This window comes from Raphanus sativus, chromosome 4, assembly GCF_000801105.2.
Source record: "Raphanus sativus cultivar WK10039 chromosome 4, ASM80110v3, whole genome shotgun sequence".
NCBI classification, from domain to species: Eukaryota; Viridiplantae; Streptophyta; class Magnoliopsida; order Brassicales; family Brassicaceae; genus Raphanus; species Raphanus sativus.
The window spans coordinates 41,299,886-41,323,226 of NC_079514.1; the positions used below are offsets into that span (position 1 = coordinate 41,299,886).

The window sequence follows — 23,341 nt, forward strand, 5'->3', positions numbered from 1 at the left end:
TTTTTTAATCGGGGGCACCATATTATAAATATATTACATAACTTTTATATAACTAATTTTAATTTTTAATAATATTATATTACATTTAACGCAATTAAAATTGATTTTGAGATATTATATTAAATTTTTAATTATTCTATTTGTCTACAGCAAAAACCTAGGTTGTTTTGCCAAATTTTTAATACTCTAATATAAAAATGAAACAAAGTTATGATTTATGGAGTATTTTAAAGAAAAAAGAGAAAAAAATACTATTTTCTAATAGTAAAACATACTGAATGCCTTAGAGCACGAACAATCAAACAGCTCAAACGATACTAAACGGAGGCATACTAATCACCACTGAACTATCCAAAATTCATGCTACTCGTTAACGTGAGTTTTTGATAATTAGTAGGGGTCACGTGACCCCGTACTCACAAATATAGATCCGCCCGCGGGTAGGTATATGAATAGACTCCATAAATGCTGGCACATGGTCAGTTAACCGCCCACATATTTTCTTGTCATTTATCTTAGATAAAGCTTGTCATTGACTCAACATAATAATATAACGTCTAATCCATAAATTCGAAAAAAATTAAAATTACCATCAATCAATAGTATTTTAAGCGTACCAAAATGATTCACTCAAATTACATAAACTCAAAAACAATATAATTTGCAAAATCACAACAACGAGCAACTGAATATATCATAAAAACATGTGAACATGAACACAATTCAAACACTAATATGCGTGTTCGAAGCTGCAAAAGCCAAACACACACACAGGAAACTAAAATTTGACATTCGCACAAAAAAAGAAACAAAACAAACGGATCTTTAAAATCAAGATCCTATGTTTATAACAACAACCATAACAAGACAACATGCCATTACACCAAGCTAAGATCATTACGACTAGATTTGTGGCTTAGAATAGAACACAAAACTCTTTTCACACTAAATCCTCTTTTATAACACAACGTTGACGTCGGCGAGTACGAACCAATCTCTTCCTCGTCTTCTTCCTTAACGTACGATCTGGAGCAAGAAAGGTAACACTTGTTGGCACGATGCACTGTTTTAGACCTAGGAGAAGACGAGGAAGAGAAGGAAGAGGAAGAAGAAGATGAAGATGTTGTAGATGACCAAGAAAACGAAGGACGCGATACGTGATGCTTTCCGTTGAACAAGGTCTTCACGAACCGAGTTTGTTTTGTTCTAACTTTGCTTAGTTTGTTCCCGGAGGAAGAGGAGGAGGATGAGTAGTACGACGGAGGCGGCGTTAACGGTGGAAGACGAAATGATTCAGAGAAGAGAGGGTGTTTTGGTGTGCCTGGCCGTGTCTCCCACAAGAACGGCACGGAAGCTCCGCCGTAGTAATAGATTCTCGACGATGTGTTGACCTGCGAGTTATCTTTTACGACCACCTTCGAGGATCTTTCTGACATTGTCATTAAATGTTTTGTAAGATGTCCGACGCGCGTCGTAGCCTAACAAGCACCTTTTCTTTGGATATGTCTTGAGTCAGATTTTATCAGAAACTGAACTACAAAAATGGAAAGTAAATGGAAATGCGAGATCCGAAGACGACGAAGCTTCTTGGAGATATGAAAGAGAGACAAAGGCGCATCTATTTTTGGAACAACGATGCTTTGTTAGTGTAAGAGAAGTTTGCGGAAGAATTAAAGGATCTCTATTTGCATGGAGTGTGTAAGCAAGCACATGGCCTGATTCATGTGATTATATTATCATTTTTTTCTTTTCTTTTTGTATTATCTGAATTATTTTCTGTGTTTTTTCTATTGGTATTTCACATGGGTGCTCATATGGCATATATATAAGATACTCGATAATAATTGTAGAGGGCGAGAAATGGTTAGATAATAAATGAGTGGGGCGATTTGCTGTTCAATGTGTGTATGCAACATACTAAATGCACCAATTGTGATTTTCTAAACTAATGAAATTTTATATAAAATGGTTAATTTTTTATCTATACTTTATTTGTTCTTTTTAAATATTAATTGAGATAATTTAACCTAGAAACAATTAGATATATATGTATATTATAAATTCTTAATTTACGTATTTTAAGCTGATTTATTAGTCTATTAAAAATTATTATAATTTTTATACAACGAATCAATAATTTTACATAGTTTATAAAAAATCACATATGGTTTTATTTACACCACTTAAGTCATTTTACGAAAATTAATGTTTGACGGTTTTATTTATACAATAGTGAAAATCTCATTTAATTTTTATTCTATTATTATTATATCATATTGTTGATTTTAGATTCAATAAACTCATGGAATATAGTACACATAATGCAGTAGGATCGTAACTTTTTTCTACTATTGATTGAACCTTCAAATCAAGTGAACTCCTACTGGTCGTAGCTATATTATCTTGTAAAAAAATTGTTTGCTAATCAAAAATTAAAACCGTTGTCGCTATTAATTTCGTTGAAAATGATATATACTATAAACGTGTATGATACAAAAGAGGTTGTGGCTTGTATAAGTGTGGACCGTTGGATGTACAGTTGAGCCGCATTAATGAATAGGAGATGCGTTCGTGGTGCATTGTTTTCGTACTGATATTTTGCTTCAATTCGATAGAGAAATATTAAGACAAAAGTTAGTTAGAAAATATATAAGGCGAAGCTTCTCCTATCTATTTAATACATCCACCTACATACGTTACTCTACACGCAATGTGAAATAGACATACATAAACTGATCAAAGTTTCTGGGAATTCTGTATGATCCGCAGACTTAGTCTCCGAGAAAATTGTACATTTTATCTGGCTTTGGACTTTGGAAGTGTGTCTTAACTTACCAGCTTAGTTTTTCCATCTTGTGTATGTTAATCTTGGTGTAATCTTTGTAATGAAGTGTTAAGATTAAAAGAAGACATACATAAACTGATAGATTTTTATCATAAGCAACAGTCTAGACGATTGTTTAGGCCAGGATCAAAAACAAAAAGAGACAAAACGTTTTATGCCCAAAAAAAGAAACAAATGTTTAGGCAGCTTCTAGCATTTTTAACGGTTCTGATATACTATTTTTTATAGACGGCTAGATAGGTTCAAGAGAGCATTTGGTTAGGTGTTGTAGGCTCAATATTTGTTGTCCTTTTTGAGAGGTGTGTAGGCTATAGATTATAGACTTTATAAAGAACTGGTTATGTATTCTAGACAAACTCTATCGATATGTCTAATCAACATGAGCATCATGCCTCATTTTGTGCAATTATTTATATAATAAAATCAAAACTTTTATTTAAACCAAAAGGAATTTTAACTTAAAACATATATGAGATATCAATGGGTTCGTACGCTGTAATAGGGGTGGGCATTTTATCCGTGAAATTTGATTCGATTCGTTATCCGTTGCTATTCGATCCGAAAATTCCGAATATCCGTAAGCTTTCGAAGCAAAGCAAATACTAAAATTCAATATCCGTTAATATCGAAGCAAATCAAAAATATTAAAATTTTGGGAAGCGAATATCCGATCCGATCCGTCAATATATAAATACATGTATATTTTGATTATATTTAAAATTTTAAATGTATAAAATTATTATTCTAACATATGATTTGACAGATTCTATTCACATTATTACTTATATAAAAGTATTACATAAAAGGAAAAAAACATTTATGACAATTATAATTTTTTCTTAAGTTTTGTGTTATTATAATTGTTAATTAAGTTTAAAATTTACAAAATATGTAGATTCACTATATCTTCTAATTTTTATCTTTTATATCATGCAAAAAAAAATATTTTCCAAAAAAAATTTGTATCAAATTTTTAAGATTATTTGTATTAATCAAAACAAATGAGATATCCGTAAATATCCGCAAATATCTATTTATTTTCCGGATATTCGTTTTTCCGAATATCCGTATTTTTCCGAATCAAAGCAAATCGGAAAATTAGATATCCGTAACATTCGAAGCAAATCGCAAATACCTTTAAAAACCCGGATATCCGATCCGTGCCCAGGCCTACGCTGTAATAAGTTCGTTTCGACTTGATTGCAGCCATTGATAGTGGTTGACGTATTAGCAAACTTTCATTGTTGATATTATGGGATCAGACAGAATAATATAATGGATGTAATGTTCAATCTATTTAGGGAAGTGACTCCAAAAATATTCTATATAACAAAAAAATCATAACATAGAAAAAGATGTGGTGGTTGTGATCATTATATGTACCTAAAATCAATATAACAATTATTCTGCTCATTTGCCAGGCGATGTGATGTGCCTTTTTACATTTACGTTTTTAACCCGTTTTCCACGTTTTAGGTCGCTAAGAGTTAAATGCTATTTGATCAAACAAGAGACCTTTTATTTATGTGCAAGAGGTTTGAAGATTTACATACCAAAATGAGCAGTAATTTTTTTTCTTAAATACATTGCGAAACGAAGAAATAACGTCGTTTTATACGAGAAAAGCATGGGCTTTAACCCTTACGGCCCATTAGGATATACCCGTCGGCAGTGAAAACGACATCGTTTGTTGAATGGTCCCTGCCGGCCCAAAGTAACCTTTTTGTAAAGCTAAAAAAAAAACAGTGGAAACTGCAATTCCCAATATCTTTCCGTTACCTCCGCAATCAACGGCCCAAATTAAGCAATCAGTCAACTTATCCCATACAACCGTTCTCACGTGAAACCTCATTTTTACAAACAGCAGTCAATCTAAACAACCAATAAAAATAAGCCACGTCATTATCTTCTTTCCCTCTCTTTCTGAGTGGTGTTGGTGTGACTCGTTACCTACAAAAAAGCTCTTTTTCCTTTTTTTACCTTTCTCTCTCTCTTTTGTTTTGCTCTGTACAATAGCTATGATGATTACTAAGAAAGTCCTTCTCTTTATATCCCACAACAAATCCATCATCTCTCTGTTGTGGCTGTGGCAATGGCAGAGGAGGATGAGCATCTGATGAATCCTGTGGAGATCCATGAAACCGGGTCAGAGAATTTTCCGGCTGGTGTGTCTCAAGTGCCCGGGATAAGGAGAGTGGGTTTGAGAGCTGAGATCGATACTTCTCCACCGTTCGGTTCGGTTCAGGAGGAGGTGACCCGGTTAGGTGGTCGTGGGTATTGGGTTCCTTTCAAGCTAGAAGACAACTACGTGAGTGTTCTTCTTTCTCTGTTTTGTTATAGAAGGTCACTGATACGATATGCATTGTATACTCAGAGTTGCGTCCTCTGTTCTTTAAAATGAAGTTGAAGTATAGTGTCAATTGTTGAGTATAGAGGTTTCATTATTGCTGTCAGAGTTTGTGAATTTGAGTAGAAATTTTCATTACTTCTGTGCAATTGAGTAGAACTTCATCATTGAAAATTGAAAATTGAAAATTGAAAATTGAAATTGAGCTACTGCGTTTCATATTATAAGGTTCTGGAGCTTGTAGCAATATATATGTAAGTTGTGGATGTCATCAAGGGCGTCTAGAGTACAGTTAGTTCTGCCTCTTTTTTTTTTTTTGGTGTATGCATTAATCTTCTAAAAATTTGGTTATAGCCCAAAATGATTTTCTCAAAATTATATTTATGCGATTCAAATTGGTTTTAACGGTTCTAAATTCGTTAAAATTAGTTTAAATCCATCTAAATTGGTCTAACTCTGTTTTATCAAGTTATAGTGTTAGCAAATCCAAAAATTTGTCTAATTTTTTTTTTGTATATCTAATCTTTATAATTCATCAAAATAACTTTATAATTAGACACAAAATACTAAAATATCTAATATAAAAAAATATATATCAGTATTCTTTGACTAGGCCTGAATATTTCACAGGTTATTATTGTTTATAAATTTGGATTAGTATTTGAATATATGATTTTTTCTATATGCTGGTCTTTGTCAATTGTTTCAGAGTGGTGTGGGAGAGTTTAACATAAAGAGAATGGAAGAGCATGCAGCGGAGCTAGAGAAGGATCTGATAGTAAAAGAGCTAGAAACTCTAGACGTTCTAGAAGCACTCGGAACAACCAAGAGGATCGTCGAAGACTTGAAACGGCAGCTCCACCAAGAATCCTTGAGATCAGCTGAGCAGATCAAAGAGATGAACAACGACGATCACTCCAATCATCACAACAACCCCATCTCATCATCATCTCCGGATATGATCTTGATGGAACTGAAGCAGGCCAAGATAAACCTCGGTAAAACCATGGATGATCTCGTGATGATCCAGTCCTCTGTCGAGTCACTGAACAAGAAAATGAAAGAAGAGAAAGAGTTTCTCGACAAGGCGAGGGAGAAGCTTACGTATGAAACACCAGTGGCTGCTGAAACAACCAACAAGAAGTGTCTGAGAACTGCGGAGATGAGACTCGTTGCCGCTAGGAAAATGGAGGAAGCTGCGAGAGCTGCTGAAGAACTTGCCATTGCTGAAATAACAATGCTATCATCATCATCACCAAACGGTGAAACCGAGGATGATGATGAGTTTTGCTTTCCAGAGCCACCGAGATCTCCGTTTAGAACACCGAGAGGGTTTGGTAACGATCACGTTCACGACTCGAGAAGAGGGATGGTATTGAAGAAGCTCGAGGAAGCTACGGAAGGGGTCAAAGAGAGCAAACAAGCTTTGGAAGCTGCGTTGAACCGAGTGGAGATCGCTAACGAGAAGCAGCTCGCGGCTGAGACTGCTTTCCGCGGGTGGAGCAAACACTCACCACTACCACCACCCCAACGCTCCTTCTTCAGCCATCTGAACAAGCCGGTGGTTAAGCCTAACGTCTCGATGCGTGATGTTCTGAGGCGCAAGCAAGTAGTTCAAAAGGAAGACGTTGTTGTGCACAAGAGGCAGAGCGTGGAAGGAGAGACACCGAGGCGGCATGTGAATTTGAGCCAGATGTTGAAGGAACTGAAGCAGGATGTGAAAGAGGAGGAGGTGCGTGAAGAGAAACGGTTTGCTACTCAGAGGAGGAAGTTTGGGTTCATTCACATTACTCTTCCAATGCAGAAGCAGAGTAAGAAAAAATAAATTAAAAAAAACACCTTCATTGTTATGTTTTGGTGCTTTATGTGTTTGTTTGTAATTGGTTTTCATTTTGGCATGATGTGTTGTGATTTGGTGTTCACGTATTTGTGTTTTTATTCAAGAGAATAAATATTCAATTAGTCTTTGAATAATGCTAGAATCTAACCAACTCGTCAAAGGACAAGCAGGTGATGTTAGGAAGAACAAAAAAAAAACCGAATCAAGTTAACCAAGATGTTTAAACAATATCAAACCAACACGGTTTATAACCCATTTCCTTTTTTAACAAATTTAAAGAAATTGTAATCGAAAAAAATTCGGTTTCATTGTGATTAATGACTACAGTTAATTAATTATCTGGTAATAATGTTTCATTAAATAATTATTAGGAGATCCAAATCAGTTACATCAATGAACCAAACCGATAATCTGAACCAAAACCAGTAAATCGGACTTTATGACATGGAAGATATTTGCTGACAAGGCAAGGTTGAATCCACGTCAGCAGATCTCTCTTATCATCAATCTGTTTCTCTATCTTTGACGTTTAACCCAATCTTCTTCGTCGTCTGCGTTGAAGAGAAGAAGAACACCTCTCTCTCTCTCTCTCTCTCTGATCTCACCTCTGTGGTTCTCAGAAAAATGTCAATCCTGCAGCTCTCTAGCTCTTCACTCTCTTATCCTAATGTTCTCTCCATCTCTCCGAGAAAATCTCTCTCGTCGTCCCCGAAGTCGTCTTCCCGAACAGTTCGTTGTTCCGTCGAGGGTACTTTATCTCTAAACCCTTAAATTTCGTCTCTTTGATTCATTTTCGACGAAGTTTCGGCAGTTCACTATCTGGGTATTTGGAGAATTATGAAATTTTCACAGAAAGTCTGCTCCTTTGTGCAAATGGGAATCAAATTAGATTTGTGATTATGAGTTTGTTTGAGGGGAAAGATGATACATTTAGTTCTTGTTACAGCTAATATGATCTTTCTCGTTGCTTCTTAGAAGTAAAGTGTAATGCTTTATTGTAGTTCTGAGCTTCTTATTGTGAAACTGTTGTGTAGGAACCACTGTAACCGAGCGGAAAGTCTCTGCAACCACAGAGCCTCTTCTTCTGAGAGCTGTCAAAGGTGAAGTTGTTGACAGACCTCCCGTTTGGCTTATGAGGCAAGCTGGGAGGTACATGAAGGTAACTAAGCAAGCCCCTTCCATTTTTAACTTGCTTTACAAACTCACAATATCTGCGATTTGACGTTGTATGTTTAATGTGATGAAACAGAGTTATCAAACTCTCTGTGAGAAGTATCCTTTATTCCGGGACAGATCAGAGAATGCAGATCTTGTGGTGGAGATCTCTCTTCAACCCTGGAAGGTGTTCAAGCCGGATGGTGTGATTCTGTTCTCAGACATTCTCACTCCTTTGTCCGGAATGAACATACCTTTCGACATCGTCAAAGGTAAAGGTCCCATCATCTTCAACCCGCCGCAGTCAGCTGCTGACGTGAATCAAGTTAGAGAGTTTGTACCGGAGGAATCTGTTCCTTATGTTGGAGAAGCACTCAAGAGATTAAGAAACGAGGTGGGCAACGAAGCTGCTGTTCTTGGCTTTGTTGGAGCTCCATTCACTCTCTCCTCCTATGTTATTGAAGGTGGCTCATCAAAGAACTTCACACAGATCAAAAAACTAGCTTTCTCTCAACCCAAGGTGAGTTATTACTACTAACCTTAGATCACTTGTACAGTTTGGTAAAAAATAAAAAAAAATCTCATTTGTTCTTTCGTCTCAGGTTCTACATGCTTTGCTCCAGAAGTTCACAACCTCAATGATCACTTACATACGCTATCAAGCGGATAGCGGAGCTCAAGCTGTGCAAATCTTTGATTCTTGGGCTACTGAGCTTAGCCCTGTGGACTTCGAGGAGTTCAGCTTACCTTACCTTAAACAGATTGTGGAAGCTGTGAAGCAGACTCACCCCAACCTACCTCTAATACTGTACGCAAGTGGATCAGGAGGTCTGCTAGAGAGGCTGGCTCGGACTGGGGTTGATGTTGTGAGCTTGGACTGGACTGTGGACATGGCTGAAGGCAGGGACAGGCTAGGAAGAAACATAGCGGTTCAAGGAAACGTGGACCCTGGAGTTTTGTTCGGATCCAAAGAGTTTATCACAAGCAGGATTCAGGATACTGTGAAGAAAGCTGGGAGAGATAAGCACATTCTGAATCTGGGGCATGGTATTAAAGTTGGAACTCCTGAAGAGAACGTTGCACACTTCTTTGAGGTTGCTCAAGGGATTAGATATTAAGAGGAGATTGTAACTACACATTCTCTTACATTGTGCTTTGTTCTTAACTTGTTTGCTTGTTCAAATTTTGTTTCTCAATTACATGTGTAATTTTATGTTTGTATTTTGATATTTTAACAGATTTGAGTATTTATTTTTATGGATATCAACGTTAAACATATTAGATTTATGGAGTGGAACAAATTACAAAACAAAGAAAAAGTTAATCACATATATGATTTCTTATAAGGGATCCCTTTCTTATAAGGATTTCTGCTAGACTACTACCTGCTCACTTCAGACCCATACTAATAATCTTAAAGACATTAACATTTCAGGTAGTTTTCCTTTTAGCCCTTTTGTTTAGGTAGGAAACATTTAAGGTTATTTGGTAATTATTCACTTTCTGACAAGCTAATCTAGAGACTAGACAAATTTTTTCAGAACTCTCCCAAGCTAGTAATTTTTTGTTTTAAGAAAATAATACACAAAATTTAAAGTGGGTGTAATGCCGGTCCTCGGTTGTAGAAGACTAGAAACCATTTATTAAATTTAAAGGACTGAAAATGGCAAAGACATGGAACTCATGATTCCAACTGAGGATTTTGAACTTTTAACAGCATTACTCATATCATTAGATTAAAAAAATTAAAAGGGTAAAATCATTTATAACAAATAAGAGTTCAAAACCCATGTTTCTTCAATTTCGTCAAATACCTGACCTGAAGTGGACTACACTCATCTACTGTGGACGTGTATGTTTGAATAGTCTTTTTTCTTCTTTTCCTTTTTTGATCAACTATGTTTGAATAGTCTACACTCAGCATTATAATCTATATCAACATGGTGTAAAAATTAAACCTCTTTATTTTTTTTACAAACAAGATATATACTAATTAAAAAAGCACATAATAATTCAAAATGGTGTTCGTAGTTTACTTCAATGCATCTCCAAAAATGGGTACTTAACTTGTACTCTTGTAGATTTGACCTGAATCTCTTAATAATAATACTATTACTTTTTTTTGGTAAAATGTTAAATTTATATTAATGGTAAATTTACTATAACTTTTTTTTTGAAAAATCGTAATACTATTACTTTATGTCTTTAGTCTGTTAAATGTTAGCATGTAGTTAATTATGTTTTGTGACTTGTTTAGATATACAAGAAAATAACTTATTTATAAATATAAAGTTAAATCTCAGAAGATTTCCTTAAAACCATTACAAAGGTATTAAAATTAGCATTATTTTGTTGTTGTTAAATTTGTCTTATCTCTATTCTAAAATATATGATGTTTAGACAAATGTACAACTATTAAAAAAATTACTTAAAATATTATTAAAATATAAATTAAGATTATTTAATCAATTACAGATTATATTAAGAATATTATTGATTACATATTTTCTAAAAAAAATACTTAGAAATATGAAAATATGTTACATATTTAAACATCAAAAACTATATTAAACATTTTACTTTTTGGAACATTTTACATTTTATACTTAGGGAGTATTATCTAATCAAGAAAAGTTAGGAGTTTACACCAAAAATAAAAGTTAGTAGTTACTAGTAATTAATATTCTTCCATATCATTTTAAGTGGTCTTCTAAGAATTTTTTTTGTTTCAATTTAAGTGATGTTTTAAGTTTATATGCAAAAATTAAATGTAATTTGATGTTTTAACCATTTTTATTTTGCAGTATGAAGTAGTATATTTCGGTTACATAACTTATATCTTTATTTTTTGTACACTTACATAACGTATATCTAAACACTAGATTTCGTAATCCACTTTTGTAAAGGTTTCCGTATATCGTGATCTTTATGTCGTCGTCTTCTTTCTATTAAGCCTTTACTATATTTTTATTACTAGGATCGGCCCGCCCTACGGGCGGAAAGTTATAATAAAAACTATGTTATATGATTTTATATTAATTTATGAAGTATTCAAAATCATTTTAGAAAATGGTATTATAGATAAACAAATAACAAAAAACGATTTTGAGATCATACAATAAGTTTTTATGTTTTTATTTTATTTTACTTTTTATTATTATTTCCAAATTACATCATATTGCATCTCTTGTTCATATTATATAAATATATATTTTGCTTTCATATTAGTATTTGATTTGAATTCATGAGATAATTTTTTTCTTAATTTTACACATGTTTTAATATTTGTTCTTTTGTTTAATGTTTTAGATATATAATTTTTACGTTTGAAAAAGATCCACGGTTTAAAAAATATATTTATTTCAATAAGATAAATTTTATATATTGCTTACTGGTAAATTGTAAACTTAAAAACAAATTGGGGTTTTTAATATTTTATTGGTTAAAAGTTGTGAGATATATTCAACAACAAATTAATGTATCAATGTTCAATATTTAACATGTTTGCTTAATAGGTTTTAAAAATTGAAACTTACAATAAACAGAGAGAGCATATCCTTTTCTTTTTGAATACTTTTATAAAAACAAATTTATTTGATTATGTGTTACTTTTAGTTTTGGTTTTCATCAGTTTCTTGTTAATTTTCTTTAGTTCCATTTAATGAAACATGAAAAGACAATATCATATTTTTCCTAATTTGTATTCTAAGTTGCCTATTTATTTTAGATATTTATGTGCTTTTGTTATTTTACGTATTTAGGGTTATATTATATATTTTCATCAAATTTAATATTTATGTATATATATATATATACAGTATAACTTCTCTAAATTAATACTTTATAAATTAATATACACTAAAAATCTCTATAAAATCATATAATTTTGTAATTCTAAATTAAATTTTTGGTTCAATTAGTATATCTATAAATTAATATCTCTATAAATTAATAAAAATAATAATTTTGGTGTACTCCCAACATTATTAATTTTTAGATTTTTTACTGTATATAGATTTTTTATGTGCAAATATTTTTTGATTATTTATTAATATTTGTTGTGGTTTTTCCTGTGGCCCTTGTAATGTAACAGTAGCTTCTAATGGCAACATACCATATTTTCTAATACATCGCACAGTTCAATCCTAAATTTAAAATCAAAGTGTAAATTACATTAACATTTTGCAGAGATTTATTTGAGCTTTAAAATGTTATAGATAATTTTAAGTTTTAACCTTTTTCTAATAGAAAGTTGATCATGATTGTCAATATATTCCTATTTTCACTCATGAAATTGTTTTTAGCCAAAGCCTTCAGATTTACATTGGTCACGATTTCGTGTGAAAATGTTTCACGCAAGAATTAAATAACATTCCTCAAAAGGAAAAAAATAGTTAACAGAAATGGTCACGATTTGATAATGGCTCAATCGATTTTTTTTCTCAGACTATGAAACAAATATTTTCTAAGGGCTATAACTTGCCAGCGTATCTTTCCAATTACACAATATATAACACATTTCTAATCTTCAAAATTTCTCCATCTAAAGGATTATTTGTTACAGATAAAAACAAAAGCAAGTTTCTTACATCTTCAACCTCAAGAAGCTAACAATCTCTTATCTTACACCTAATTACTTTTCGGATCAACTACCAGCGATTTTCTAGGAGTAAAAAGAATCATAAGGTTGTTGATATTCCTAAAAATAAACTCAAGGGAAGGCCAAGGAGCCATCCCAGCCTCTCAATTTCAAGTTTGGCTAGACTTAGAGTCTTGAACCTTGCAAACAACTCGTTCTCAGAGGATATTCCCCATATTGATCTTCCAAACCTGAGGCAAATCACGCCTTTCAGCCGACAGCATAAGCAGTTCTCCAATGATAGCTTACGTGTGCATCACAACACTTGATTAACCTCTCTTTTCTCCATCCAGGATAAAAACAACGCAAAAGAAAAATAAAATATTAGCGGTGAAACCATCTAAGTTTAATATTCAGAACATGCTTTTCTTTTTACTCACTTCTCTTACTCTCTGTTTCTCTCACACTCTCTCTTGAGTCTTCCAACACTCTTCAGGAAAGGAATAGTTTTTCCAGTGGAGGCATGAGACACTTGGTGGAGACGAAGTTGATCTTCCATTTGCCAAGTTTGCCAGATCCTTGTTGGGTAGGAGTTCTAGCTGCCGAGTATATTATCACCTACAAAATTCAACATATCTCAGGCAAATTAACATCAGTCGAGATGAGATCAGAAATCAATTTCTAGGACGAAGACTGAACCTTTCGATCACGATCAATCCGTAGGTAAACCTAACTCATCGATACAATCAAGTATCTATTGAATAAATTTCCATTGTCATCATATCTTCCTTACTGTCAACGAAGGCAGATCCCTGCGAAATCATTTTTACCCAAATTTCAGAATCTGAAATGAACATAAGCGATTCGGAAAAGGAACATTAAAAATCTCACCTGGTCAGGATCAATCGATTTCCATTGTCATCATCGTATTCTGTAGTGAGAGCTTTCTTGCTGGGTGTGTTTAAATTCAACTCTTCGGGAGCATCAAAGAACATATCTTCCTTACTGTCAGCGAGGACAGTTCCCTGCGAAATCAATTTTACTCAAATTTCAGAATCTGAAATGAACATAAGTGATTCAGAGAAGGAACATTAAAAATCTCACCTGGTCAGGATCAAGCTCTTGACCAATTGCAAACAATTTTTTTTTTGTTCAGTCCAATTGTTAAATCTTGAAAGAAAAAATTGAAGAATAAATAAGATTATAATGAGGATGATAAAATTATATATACCTCGCCAATCGTTAGGTCTCTTCTTCTAAATAACAAAGCTGAGATTAAATCCTTTTCCAAACATCCATCTTCTTCTTCTCGATCTCCTCTTATTTAGACCTGAAAGCCGACAAAGCTGTTCACTACATCTCAATCTCCTCTTATTTGGACGGTGGAGGACCAGCAGCCGGACTTCTAACAAAAGAAAAAGAGTGATGAGTTAGCCATTTCAAAGAAAAAAACTTAATTTGGTGTTTCCACGGATTGAAAGAATGATTTCAAGGGAAGGATGTTACCTTTTTTTATAAGCGCAAATAAACCGACTTGCAGAGGGTTAAATTGCATTTAATGTCAGATCGTGTTCACATCGGTTACGGAGTTAAGAAGGCGATAAAGGCGATGAATCTGTAACTCATTCACCGCCGCAATCGATTAAACCGAAGAGAAGAATGATCTATCCCCTAGGATTTTTGTTAGGGCCACACACACACAGCAGTATACAGATCAAGCCCAACACCCGAGCCCACGAAGAAAACAAACTCCACTGCACAACGTTTCATTAATCTGACGTGGCGGACGCAGAAAACATGAGTTTCCAGCGTGTCATCTGATGTGGCGCAAAGAGGAGAGAGTGAAGTCTACTTTATATAAATAGATTAGCCTTTTTCTTCTTCTTTGTTGTTGTTTATTTTTGATTTCTTGAATTTATTTTGGTTATTACAAAAGCGTTATTCTTGTTGGAAAGAATTTTTTTTTTCTGGTTGTATATAAAAATATTCTTATTACCAAAAAAGAAAAGAAAAGTCAAATAATTAGTTTTGGTGTCATTATTATTTTTATTTTGTTGTCATCCGGAGTCATTATTATTAATGACTCATACACTCTTACTCTACGAACCTTCCATAAACTTCATTGACTGTTTATAATTTTCTTCCGACCATCGTTTCATTTTCATTTTACTTGTTGTATCTTCTCTTTCTCTTGTTTATCACTAATCTGTTTTTTCTCCGCCCGAGTTTCAGTGAGTTTTCTTCTCTTTATCTCTAAAACCAATCACCATTGTGTCAATTAATTGCACCACCAAACCATTTTAATTATTTGCTTTCAGTTTTGCCTCAAAATCTTATAGTTTTCTCTCTGCCTGTGAAATTTCACATTTTCAATTTTATTTTGCTGAAACACAAGTGCTTAAAGATACCATATTGTGACACATGGACTAAAAGCATATGTCACTTCTCCGTTACTTACAACTCAAAAACTATTTTCTGCATTTACGAGGTTGTATTGATAAAAGGTTTGTTCTTCATGAGTTTACACAAATTGAGAATTTGAGATTATTGCCATGGTGACGATCAGAATCTTTTAACAATCATAAATTTTTGGATATTTTAAAGTCTTAATGTTTTGTTCTTTGGCGTTTGGCTTTGAGGAAAGCTAAGATAGTAGGGATGCCTAACAATTGCATTTACTACCATTTATCATTGTCATGCTTAGAATGTAATTACTCTCTGGTTTTGGCTTGAATAGTTATGAAGCATTCATTGGTGGAACTAAAAGTATCCAGTTCAAGATTTGTTCTTAGTAGTACTAGTCAATCATTTGTTTATCAATTTCAGTCTCTCATTTGTCTCTATTTCTTTGGTTAAAGGTACTTTCCTTGAAAAAACATATTGATTTTCGTGTTATGAACTTATGTTTGTTTTATGATATGTAGACGTCTTGATAATATATCACTTTCATACAAAGCTCGTTGAGGTGTGCTCAAATGGTTGATCTTCAAGAGGGGCTGCCAGTCTCCTCATCTTCATCCTCGTCCTCCTCATCGCTGCCAGTCTCCTCATCTTCATCCTCGTCCTCCTCATCGTCTCTTTCACTATCAACAATGCAATTCGATATAGAACTGTGGATGGTTGCCGAAGAAAGGGCTCAGGAGATACTGAACACCATTCAACCAATCATTGTTTCAGACAGGAGTAGGAATGAGATAGTCTATTATCTCCAAACCCTTGTTAAAGATCGTCTTGGACTTGAGGTTAGAACTTTGGTGCTCCAGTTGACTTGCTTGGCTTTCTGTTTTTTTTTTTTTTTTGCTTTCTGTTTTGTTGATTAGATAAAAAGATATAAATATATTTATGGTGATTAGTTGAACGTTTGTTTGATGAACTCTCCTTCCATTAGTCTACATTCCTTAGGAATGTTGTATCATATGATGTATGGTTGCAATGTTGCACAAGTTTTCTCGCTGTGTGATCAGATTTGGAGTCATGACTATTTTATTGTGGCCCTAAACCATCCTACACGCATATTTTATTAATATTATATTGTATCTACCAGGTCTTTAATTTTGGTTCGGTGCCACTAAAAACCTACCTCCCAGATGGAGATATTGATCTGACAGTCCTAACTCCTCAAGATAAGGAAGAGGACTTGGCTAAAGCATTGTGCAAAATGCTTGAAGCTGAAGACGGAGAATCTGATTTCGATGTTACCGATGTTCAGTATATCCAAGCACAGGTTTGCTTCGTTGCTTTCAGGTTTTGAATCTAGTCTGTTTTCCTCATGAAAACTCATTTCATGCTTATAGGTCAAGGTCATAAAGTGCAAGATCAGGAACGTTGCTGTGGATATATCCTTTAATCAAGTGGCAGGACTATCAGCTTTATGTTTTCTGGAGCAGGTAAGCCACTTAGTTCTTCCATGACCCATCTATACTCAGCTGGTTTTGGTAAATCATTGATTTGGTTTCTTTTGTTAGGTTGACCAAATTTTTGGTAGAGACCACCTGTTCAAACGTAGCATCATTTTGGTCAAGGCATGGTGCTATTATGAGAGCCGTATTCTCGGTTCCAACACTGGTTTGATTTCAACATATGCATTGGCAGTACTAGTCTTGCATATTATCAACATATCTTATGCATCAGTATCTGGCCCTTTAGCGGTGAGATTTTTTTTAAAAAATATGATCCTATTTTGGCATAGGTTTCAAGAATAAATGTGGTATTTATTATGTGTTCAAAAAAAAAAAGTGGTATGTATTTATTATCATCAACAGGTACTGTTTAAGTTTTTGGATTACTATGCATCATTTGATTGGGGTAACAACTGTGTCACGGTCTATGGTCCTGTCCTGATATCTTCTCTTCCAGATATGAAAGGTACGAATTCTGAACTCACAAGACACTTCTCTTCCTTGTTCCTTTATTTAGAGACTTGCTTTCTGTAGAAACCGAGCATCATGAAGTTGTCTTGAACGAGAAGTTCGTTAGAGAATGCATGGAGTCATATTCGTTTTCAACTAAAGCTGCTGAAGCAAACGGCCGTTACTTTCCTGTGAGGCATTTCAACATAGTGGATCCTTTGAAACACAGTAACAACCTTGGCCGAAGTGTGACACAAGGTACTCTCATTGATCAAATATTTGTAAAACCGCGAAACTAAAAAAAGAAGCTAATGATGTGGTCTCTCTTTTGTGTAAATCTTGTTAGGCAATGTGCAACGTTTAAAACATGCGTTTACTCTAGGAGCTAGAAAGATCAAAGATGTTCTTACACTACCTGGAGAAACCATGGGCTGGAAACTAGAGAAGTTCTTTTGTAATTCATTGGACAGAAACGGTAAGGGAGAAAGACTAGACGTGGAGGAACCTGTCACGGCTTTTGGTACTGGAAGATCAGAATTGTCTGAGCTCAGAGGAGATTTTGAAGGATACTTCCAGAGTCTTGTATATGGGAAGTGGTTTCATGGTGAAACTCAGTTATGGATCCCTCAGGGTCATGACACAAATTCTTGGGACAATGTGAATGGCCAAAGGAGTGGTTTCTATTGGAGGAGGGTGGATGGAGCAACCTCGTTGCAGAACATGAGAAGATCAATAGGAACAGGCACTTTCATTCCGGAAATGGTACATTCACCACTACTTAGTCTTTAACTTAGTATTTGAATTTTTTTTAAAGGAATTGATTCTGAATTTGTATGAGTTAATGGTTTTGTTTATTCTATTTGCAGAGACAAGAATCTTATACAAACAGGTCCAGTAGCAAACCGAAGACAGTGAAATCATTGCCTTCAACATCTCAGTCTTAACAGTTCAAACAGAATATTTAAATTGGTATTTTTGCATAATAACTTAGGTTTAAACAATGACAAAAAGTTTTTTTTTTTTTTTTTGCAATGGTGCTAAACATGAATTTCAAGTGGTCGAAGATATGCTTCTTTTTAGAATGGTAATTGAGTTTTATGTTGACCTGTAGTTCATTTAAAGATCTTTTGGACAGAAGAATGTTTCATGTTAAATAGATTTAGTAATGACTTTGATCTGATTAGCTCTAGTCTACCAAACAAAACAGCCCAAAAATAACGTGAGATAGTTACCTTTTGAGCAAAAACGTGAGATAGTATCAAAATTGTAATATTTATTATTATTACATTGCCATGACGCTAGCTTGGAAGAAGTAGTTCTAGTTTGGTCTGAAAGAGAGGTTGCTCTCACTCGTTAGTGGATAATTGAGGGCCCACCAGAAATCTTTTATGTCTTTTTTCTTATCCACGTCTGCTTTCTATGATGACGATATACTTTGAAAGCACGACGTCATCTCTCACCATCAGTATATCTCGAGAACATGGCAGGTCGCTAGGACTCTAGGAGGATTCGTAATAGATATATTCTCATGAACTTTAAGTTAGTCAATGGCGTTTTCATGGAACTCGTAATCCTCGTCGGTCGTAAACTTCATTCGCCACTGATTATATCATATCCTTATTATCTAGCTATTCTCTATGAAAGGCACCAATATTTAAAAGATTAGGTTAACTAAAGTTTGACGACTAAAACAGATCTAGCAAAGAATTGAGAAATTACCTTTTTCAAAAAACAAAAAACAAAAATAGATTTGAGAAATTATCACACGATATTTTGGTTTATTTGCGTATTCCTTCTTTTCTCTTTTTCAAGGTAAGAGGCGGCATATGCCAAGTTAGGTAATTATTTTAGTTTAGTTGACAAAAAAAGGTAATTATTTTAGTTGTTATTAATTTTTTTTTTTGCCATTTTAAAGAGTTTTATTACGGGCCTAAGCCCGACGACCAAAGTACAACAACAAACCCCAAAAACATTGGGCTAATCTAAAGAAAACGACAAAAGGGACAAAAGTCCAAACTAAAAACATCTAGTTGCATCTCTTCTCGCCACGCGTCGAGAAATGCGCAGACGACTCCCACGTATCAAGACTCACATGAACACGCGTTATCCTGAGACGCCACCAACCTACATCACCGGAGAAGACGCAAACCACCAATGGTTTCGTCGGGACACGCCGGTGCCTGTAGTCGCGTCACCCATCTATTCTTCCAAGGCTCCATTGAACGGAGAGCTTCATCGAGAACAACCCCGAGATCACGTTCAGAGCCGCTTGAGTCACCATCGCCATCATCGAAGCTCCTTCACCGGAGAGCATACCTCAAAAATAGAGATCTCATCTGGAAGCGAAGCCACCATACCCACCAAAGTCATCAATCGGAAACCATAGAGTCCCAAAACCGAAGCCGCCGTCGAAACGCATGTACCGTACGATGCGGAGGTAGAAACCGGTAATTCGCCCTGAAAAGACAAGGCGCAACGCCGGAGTCAAAGTCGGCCGACCACCAAAGAGAGATGCGTCGCCGGAAGCAAAGAAAAACACAAACATAAAAGCAAAAAACCGAGCACAAAAAGAAGAAAAGGAGAAGTTAGACCGATGGTGATATCTGTTTCCGGCCGTCGCCGAAAGTCTCGCAGTCGGCCGAAAACAGATATCACCGCCGGTGCTTTTTAGTGAGAAGATGGAGCTCTTATCCTAGAGAGAAAAGAACAGAGTTAATTACAAAGCAGCGAAGTGGAGAACAAAAAGATAGTTGTTATTAATTTATGTAGATAGTAACGCATTAATCAATCTTTATTTGTTGAAATTTAATAAATTTTAAATTTCTTTCAGCCCCCACTTCTTATTATAATGAAAATAGGGTCCCGATGTTACCTACGTGTCTATTATAGTAACATTCTTATTAACTTGTACTAGCGCTTTTCTAAACGAGACACCATCATTAAAATTTGAGCAACGTAATTATTAACTTCTTCTGTGGCTAGAAGGTTAGATATTTGAGATGAATACCGCTAATCATATACAAAATAATATGAGTCTGACTGAATAGTGGTTAGAGTAAATAAAAGAGGTGAAAAACTTATTACTCTTGTTTACTCTAAAATTTTACCACTCAATAGAATTATCTCTCCTCTAAGTTACTATTTAAGCAAAGAAAAACATACACTCATTGTTACTCTAGATTTAATGGGACTAACACATTTTTTTCATTTCTTCTCTTTCCCACTTCGTTATTTTCCTCTCATTTTCACTTTTGGTATTTCTCTCTTTTACTCTATAAATTACCAATCACAACCATAGAACATACATTACACTTGAAGGTTCGAGTGGCACATGCTCGTATAAGAAAATGGAACAATTTTATAAGGAATTTTCCGCTATCTGGGCTACTTCTTCAGTCTGCATTGGCAAATAATAGCAAGTGTCTCCTTTGTTTACGTTGCTATTTGATAACATACGATCAAATTTAAATATTAAGTTAATTCGTGCAAATGAGTTCCTCTAGTTACGCTTAAACTCTTCAAGAAGATACTGATTTTCAGTAATGAGAAACAATCCAATGTCTCAGATAAACTGTGTGGTCAATGAATCTTTTGAAAAGTTTGTTAACGGTACATTGATTTAGATCAACATTATTAAAAAGCCTCGCACCATCTATATGTCGTCTTATCAATTCACCAACAACTATACGACTTGTCATAGAACAAAGCATGCAATGATGGATCATTACAGTAAAAGAAGATAACATAAGTTGTCAAAAAAAAAAAGAAGATAACATAAAGAAATTAAAGAAACTTAAAAGTAAGAAATGGCCATGTTATGAATCCATCATGCCCATTGTTTGCCAATTTCAACAAAGTTAATTGGCCCTCCTAACTTAATAATTCAATGTTTCTTTTCTTATATAGTTATTTACATGATATTTATATACAACATCACATTCTCTTCTTTTACCCTAAACACAAGAAGAAGAAGAAAAACCCCATATACACGAATCCTCTTATTTACCATTTGATTTTATTGTTATCTTAAAGGTATATATAGCTGCAGAAATGGATGCAAGGAAGATTAATCTTCACGTTTTATTACTCTCTTTCTTACTCATCTCCGAAGTTCCATTGATTCTTGGGTTGAGTACGAGAGGCAATACTAGATCGGAGACGGAAGTATTGTATGGCGGAGAGTACTCCCCGGCGATGAAGAGCAGGAAGTTGATGGCTACAAACTTGAAAGTTGATTATTCAGGTGATTATCATGATGGAGCATCATTAGCATCACCATCACCACCAGTGCCTGATTATGATGATGATATCTATAAAAGGCAAGGCGATGTTCCAAGCCCCGGTATTGGCCACTGATAATACGTTTTCATGTGTATAGTGATACACACATATATACACTTTTTGCGCTATATATATTTATACATACATGTTTACTTGTTTATATATGTTTTTGTTGTAATAAGGTCGTCTCCGTATGATCATTTTATGTTGCTTTTCCATTTTTTCATTTTTATTGTCTTTCAAAGTGATGAACTCCTATTGAATTGCCTTCATTTCCTTGTGTTGATGAGAGTTTCTTGTATGTATGTAATAGTACTCATTAGATAAACCTGCATTTGTCCTTTGTAAAAATGTTTTCGCTTACTAAAAGATGTTACATAAAAGTTAATATAATTTCCATGCTTTTCTTCCTTAAGTCCTTTTCTATTTTTTATTAGAGTGTGAATTATTTAGTTTTTAGTTTTTACATACATAGAACAACAGACGAACCAAATTGGGTTAAACTAGTATTTAGTAATATATTAATCCTATATATTATATAGTTTCCAACAATACTATTGAGACTGAAAAGGAGGAAAACACAAAAACATTCCGTCAGTTGGTAACAAAAAGAACAGTGCCATAGTTAGTGTCAGTTGTACAGTTTTGACTTTTATGACTCTTGAAGACTTGAACCTTCACCAAGAGTTGTATTTACAAATTATACTAACAACGACAATTATACTTTATACAAGTTATGACTATGGGCCGTTAATAAAGCATATAACACACATAAAATCTTTCACATGGGGGAGTTTTTTTTTTCTAAAAAAAACTTTCACATGGGGAGTTATTGTGTGAATTACACCTTCATGAATGTTCCTTCAAAATAAGATGATAAATTAATTAAATAGCAAAACACGCAAAGTAAATTTTAGACCAACAAACTGTATGATTCTAACACCAACAAACTGAATGATTCTAATACCATAAGAGAGTTTGCGGACAGATACACAGTCACTATTTAAAAAGCATAGCAATTTCATTACTTGACCCAAAAAAGAAGCAATTTCATTATTATTCTCCCATAATCTATTACTATCAGGGACAAAAAGAACACTGTACCAGTGATAAACTCTTGACTCTTGAACCACTAACCAAGACAAGTTGTATTAATTCAATAATTCGCAAACTATAATAGCGAAAATTATTAAAAAAAGATATGGCTTCAGAGCATTCAAAAAGGGGTGCCTGTCTAAAATCCCCTATGGGAAGTTATCGTGTCGTATGTGATTTTCAGCACCCCTCATACCGTTAATCTCTGCCCTCTTCTTATTATATATATATATATATATATATATATATATATATATATATATATATTTAATTTTGATGATATTTCAAAATAGATTTTGATCTCTATACTTCATACTTTCTCCGTTTCATATATAAATGTTTTAGAGTAATGCGCAAAAAATTAAAAAATCTACATTCTTCTAAAAGATCATTTCTAGAGACATAATTTTAAAATCATTCGAACAGTTACAAAAACGACAGAAAAAACCTTATCGATTGAAAAATTTCTAATAAAATTAAAACTAACGTTAAAATCTCAAAATATCTTATATTTTAAAATAACATGACATTTTTATAATATCATATAATTTGAAATAGAGGGAATAATATTTTGTATGTTCACCACCATTACTCGCAAGTTTTGCATTTCAGTACAGTATACAAGTCTTGTACATAAAAGAAAGGAGAGAACATATGTTGTCTACGTCTGAGTGATGCATACACCAAACTGAAAAGTACACCATTCCCAAAATCACGTATGAAGCTTGGGACGGTATAATATATATACATTTGGTCTTTTGCTTCTTATAACACCAATGTTGGTGTGAACGAGTGATTTGTCGTCATGCATCACATATTCGCATGCATATAATACTAATACATTATATGA

The 23,341-nt window shown here is 34.1% G+C and overlaps 5 protein-coding genes and 1 long non-coding RNA gene across 10 annotated transcripts; 4 read left to right on the top strand and 2 right to left on the bottom strand.

Moving 5' to 3' along the window:
* Positions 1-669: 669 nt before the first annotated feature.
* On the bottom strand, positions 670-1,808 carry LOC108851966 (uncharacterized). Its single transcript, XM_018625446.2, has one exon. The coding sequence runs from the start codon at positions 1,440-1,442 to the stop codon at positions 879-881; it is 564 nt and encodes a 187-aa protein (XP_018480948.1). The 5' UTR covers positions 1,443-1,808; the 3' UTR covers positions 670-878.
* Positions 1,809-4,856: 3,048 nt separating this feature from the next.
* On the top strand, positions 4,857-7,154 carry LOC108832166 (WEB family protein At2g40480). Its single transcript, XM_018623248.2, has 2 exons — positions 4,857-5,153; positions 5,902-7,154. The coding sequence occupies exons 1-2, from the start codon at positions 4,938-4,940 to the stop codon at positions 7,015-7,017; spliced, it is 1,332 nt and encodes a 443-aa protein (XP_018478750.1). The 5' UTR covers positions 4,857-4,937; the 3' UTR covers positions 7,018-7,154.
* A 406-nt stretch (positions 7,155-7,560) lies between these two features.
* Positions 7,561-9,463, top strand: LOC108849514 (uroporphyrinogen decarboxylase 2, chloroplastic). The gene is made up of 4 exons (XM_018623071.2): positions 7,561-7,780; positions 8,067-8,191; positions 8,282-8,707; positions 8,790-9,463. The coding sequence occupies exons 1-4, from the start codon at positions 7,657-7,659 to the stop codon at positions 9,303-9,305; spliced, it is 1,191 nt and encodes a 396-aa protein (XP_018478573.1). The 5' UTR covers positions 7,561-7,656; the 3' UTR covers positions 9,306-9,463.
* A 3,231-nt stretch (positions 9,464-12,694) lies between these two features.
* On the bottom strand, positions 12,695-14,447 carry LOC108833636 (uncharacterized). Of its 5 annotated transcripts, none has more exons than XR_001946729.2 (6): positions 14,273-14,447; positions 13,998-14,171; positions 13,871-13,887; positions 13,658-13,791; positions 13,466-13,578; positions 12,695-13,384 (listed from the first exon to the last, which is right to left on the bottom strand). It is a non-coding gene; the product is annotated as an uncharacterized LOC108833636 (long non-coding RNA). The 5 variants fall into 5 exon arrangements; XR_001946727.2 differs by lacking the exon at positions 13,871-13,887 and having other exon boundaries at positions 12,695-13,109; positions 13,207-13,384; positions 14,273-14,442; XR_001946726.2 differs by lacking the exon at positions 13,871-13,887 and having other exon boundaries at positions 12,695-13,104; positions 13,207-13,384; positions 14,273-14,441.
* Positions 14,448-15,741: 1,294 nt separating this feature from the next.
* Positions 15,742-18,169, top strand: LOC108833635 (uncharacterized). Its single transcript, XM_018607048.2, has 8 exons — positions 15,742-16,008; positions 16,311-16,490; positions 16,561-16,653; positions 16,732-16,914; positions 17,029-17,131; positions 17,200-17,373; positions 17,462-17,877; positions 17,982-18,169. Exons 1-8 carry the CDS (start codon positions 15,742-15,744, stop codon positions 18,057-18,059), a joined length of 1,494 nt encoding a protein of 497 aa, XP_018462550.2. The 3' UTR covers positions 18,060-18,169.
* A 2,884-nt stretch (positions 18,170-21,053) lies between these two features.
* Positions 21,054-21,789, top strand: LOC108832162 (precursor of CEP15). The gene has a single exon (XM_018605656.2). The coding sequence runs from the start codon at positions 21,166-21,168 to the stop codon at positions 21,469-21,471; it is 306 nt and encodes a 101-aa protein (XP_018461158.2). The 5' UTR covers positions 21,054-21,165; the 3' UTR covers positions 21,472-21,789.
* The last annotated feature ends 1,552 nt before the right edge of the window (positions 21,790-23,341 follow it).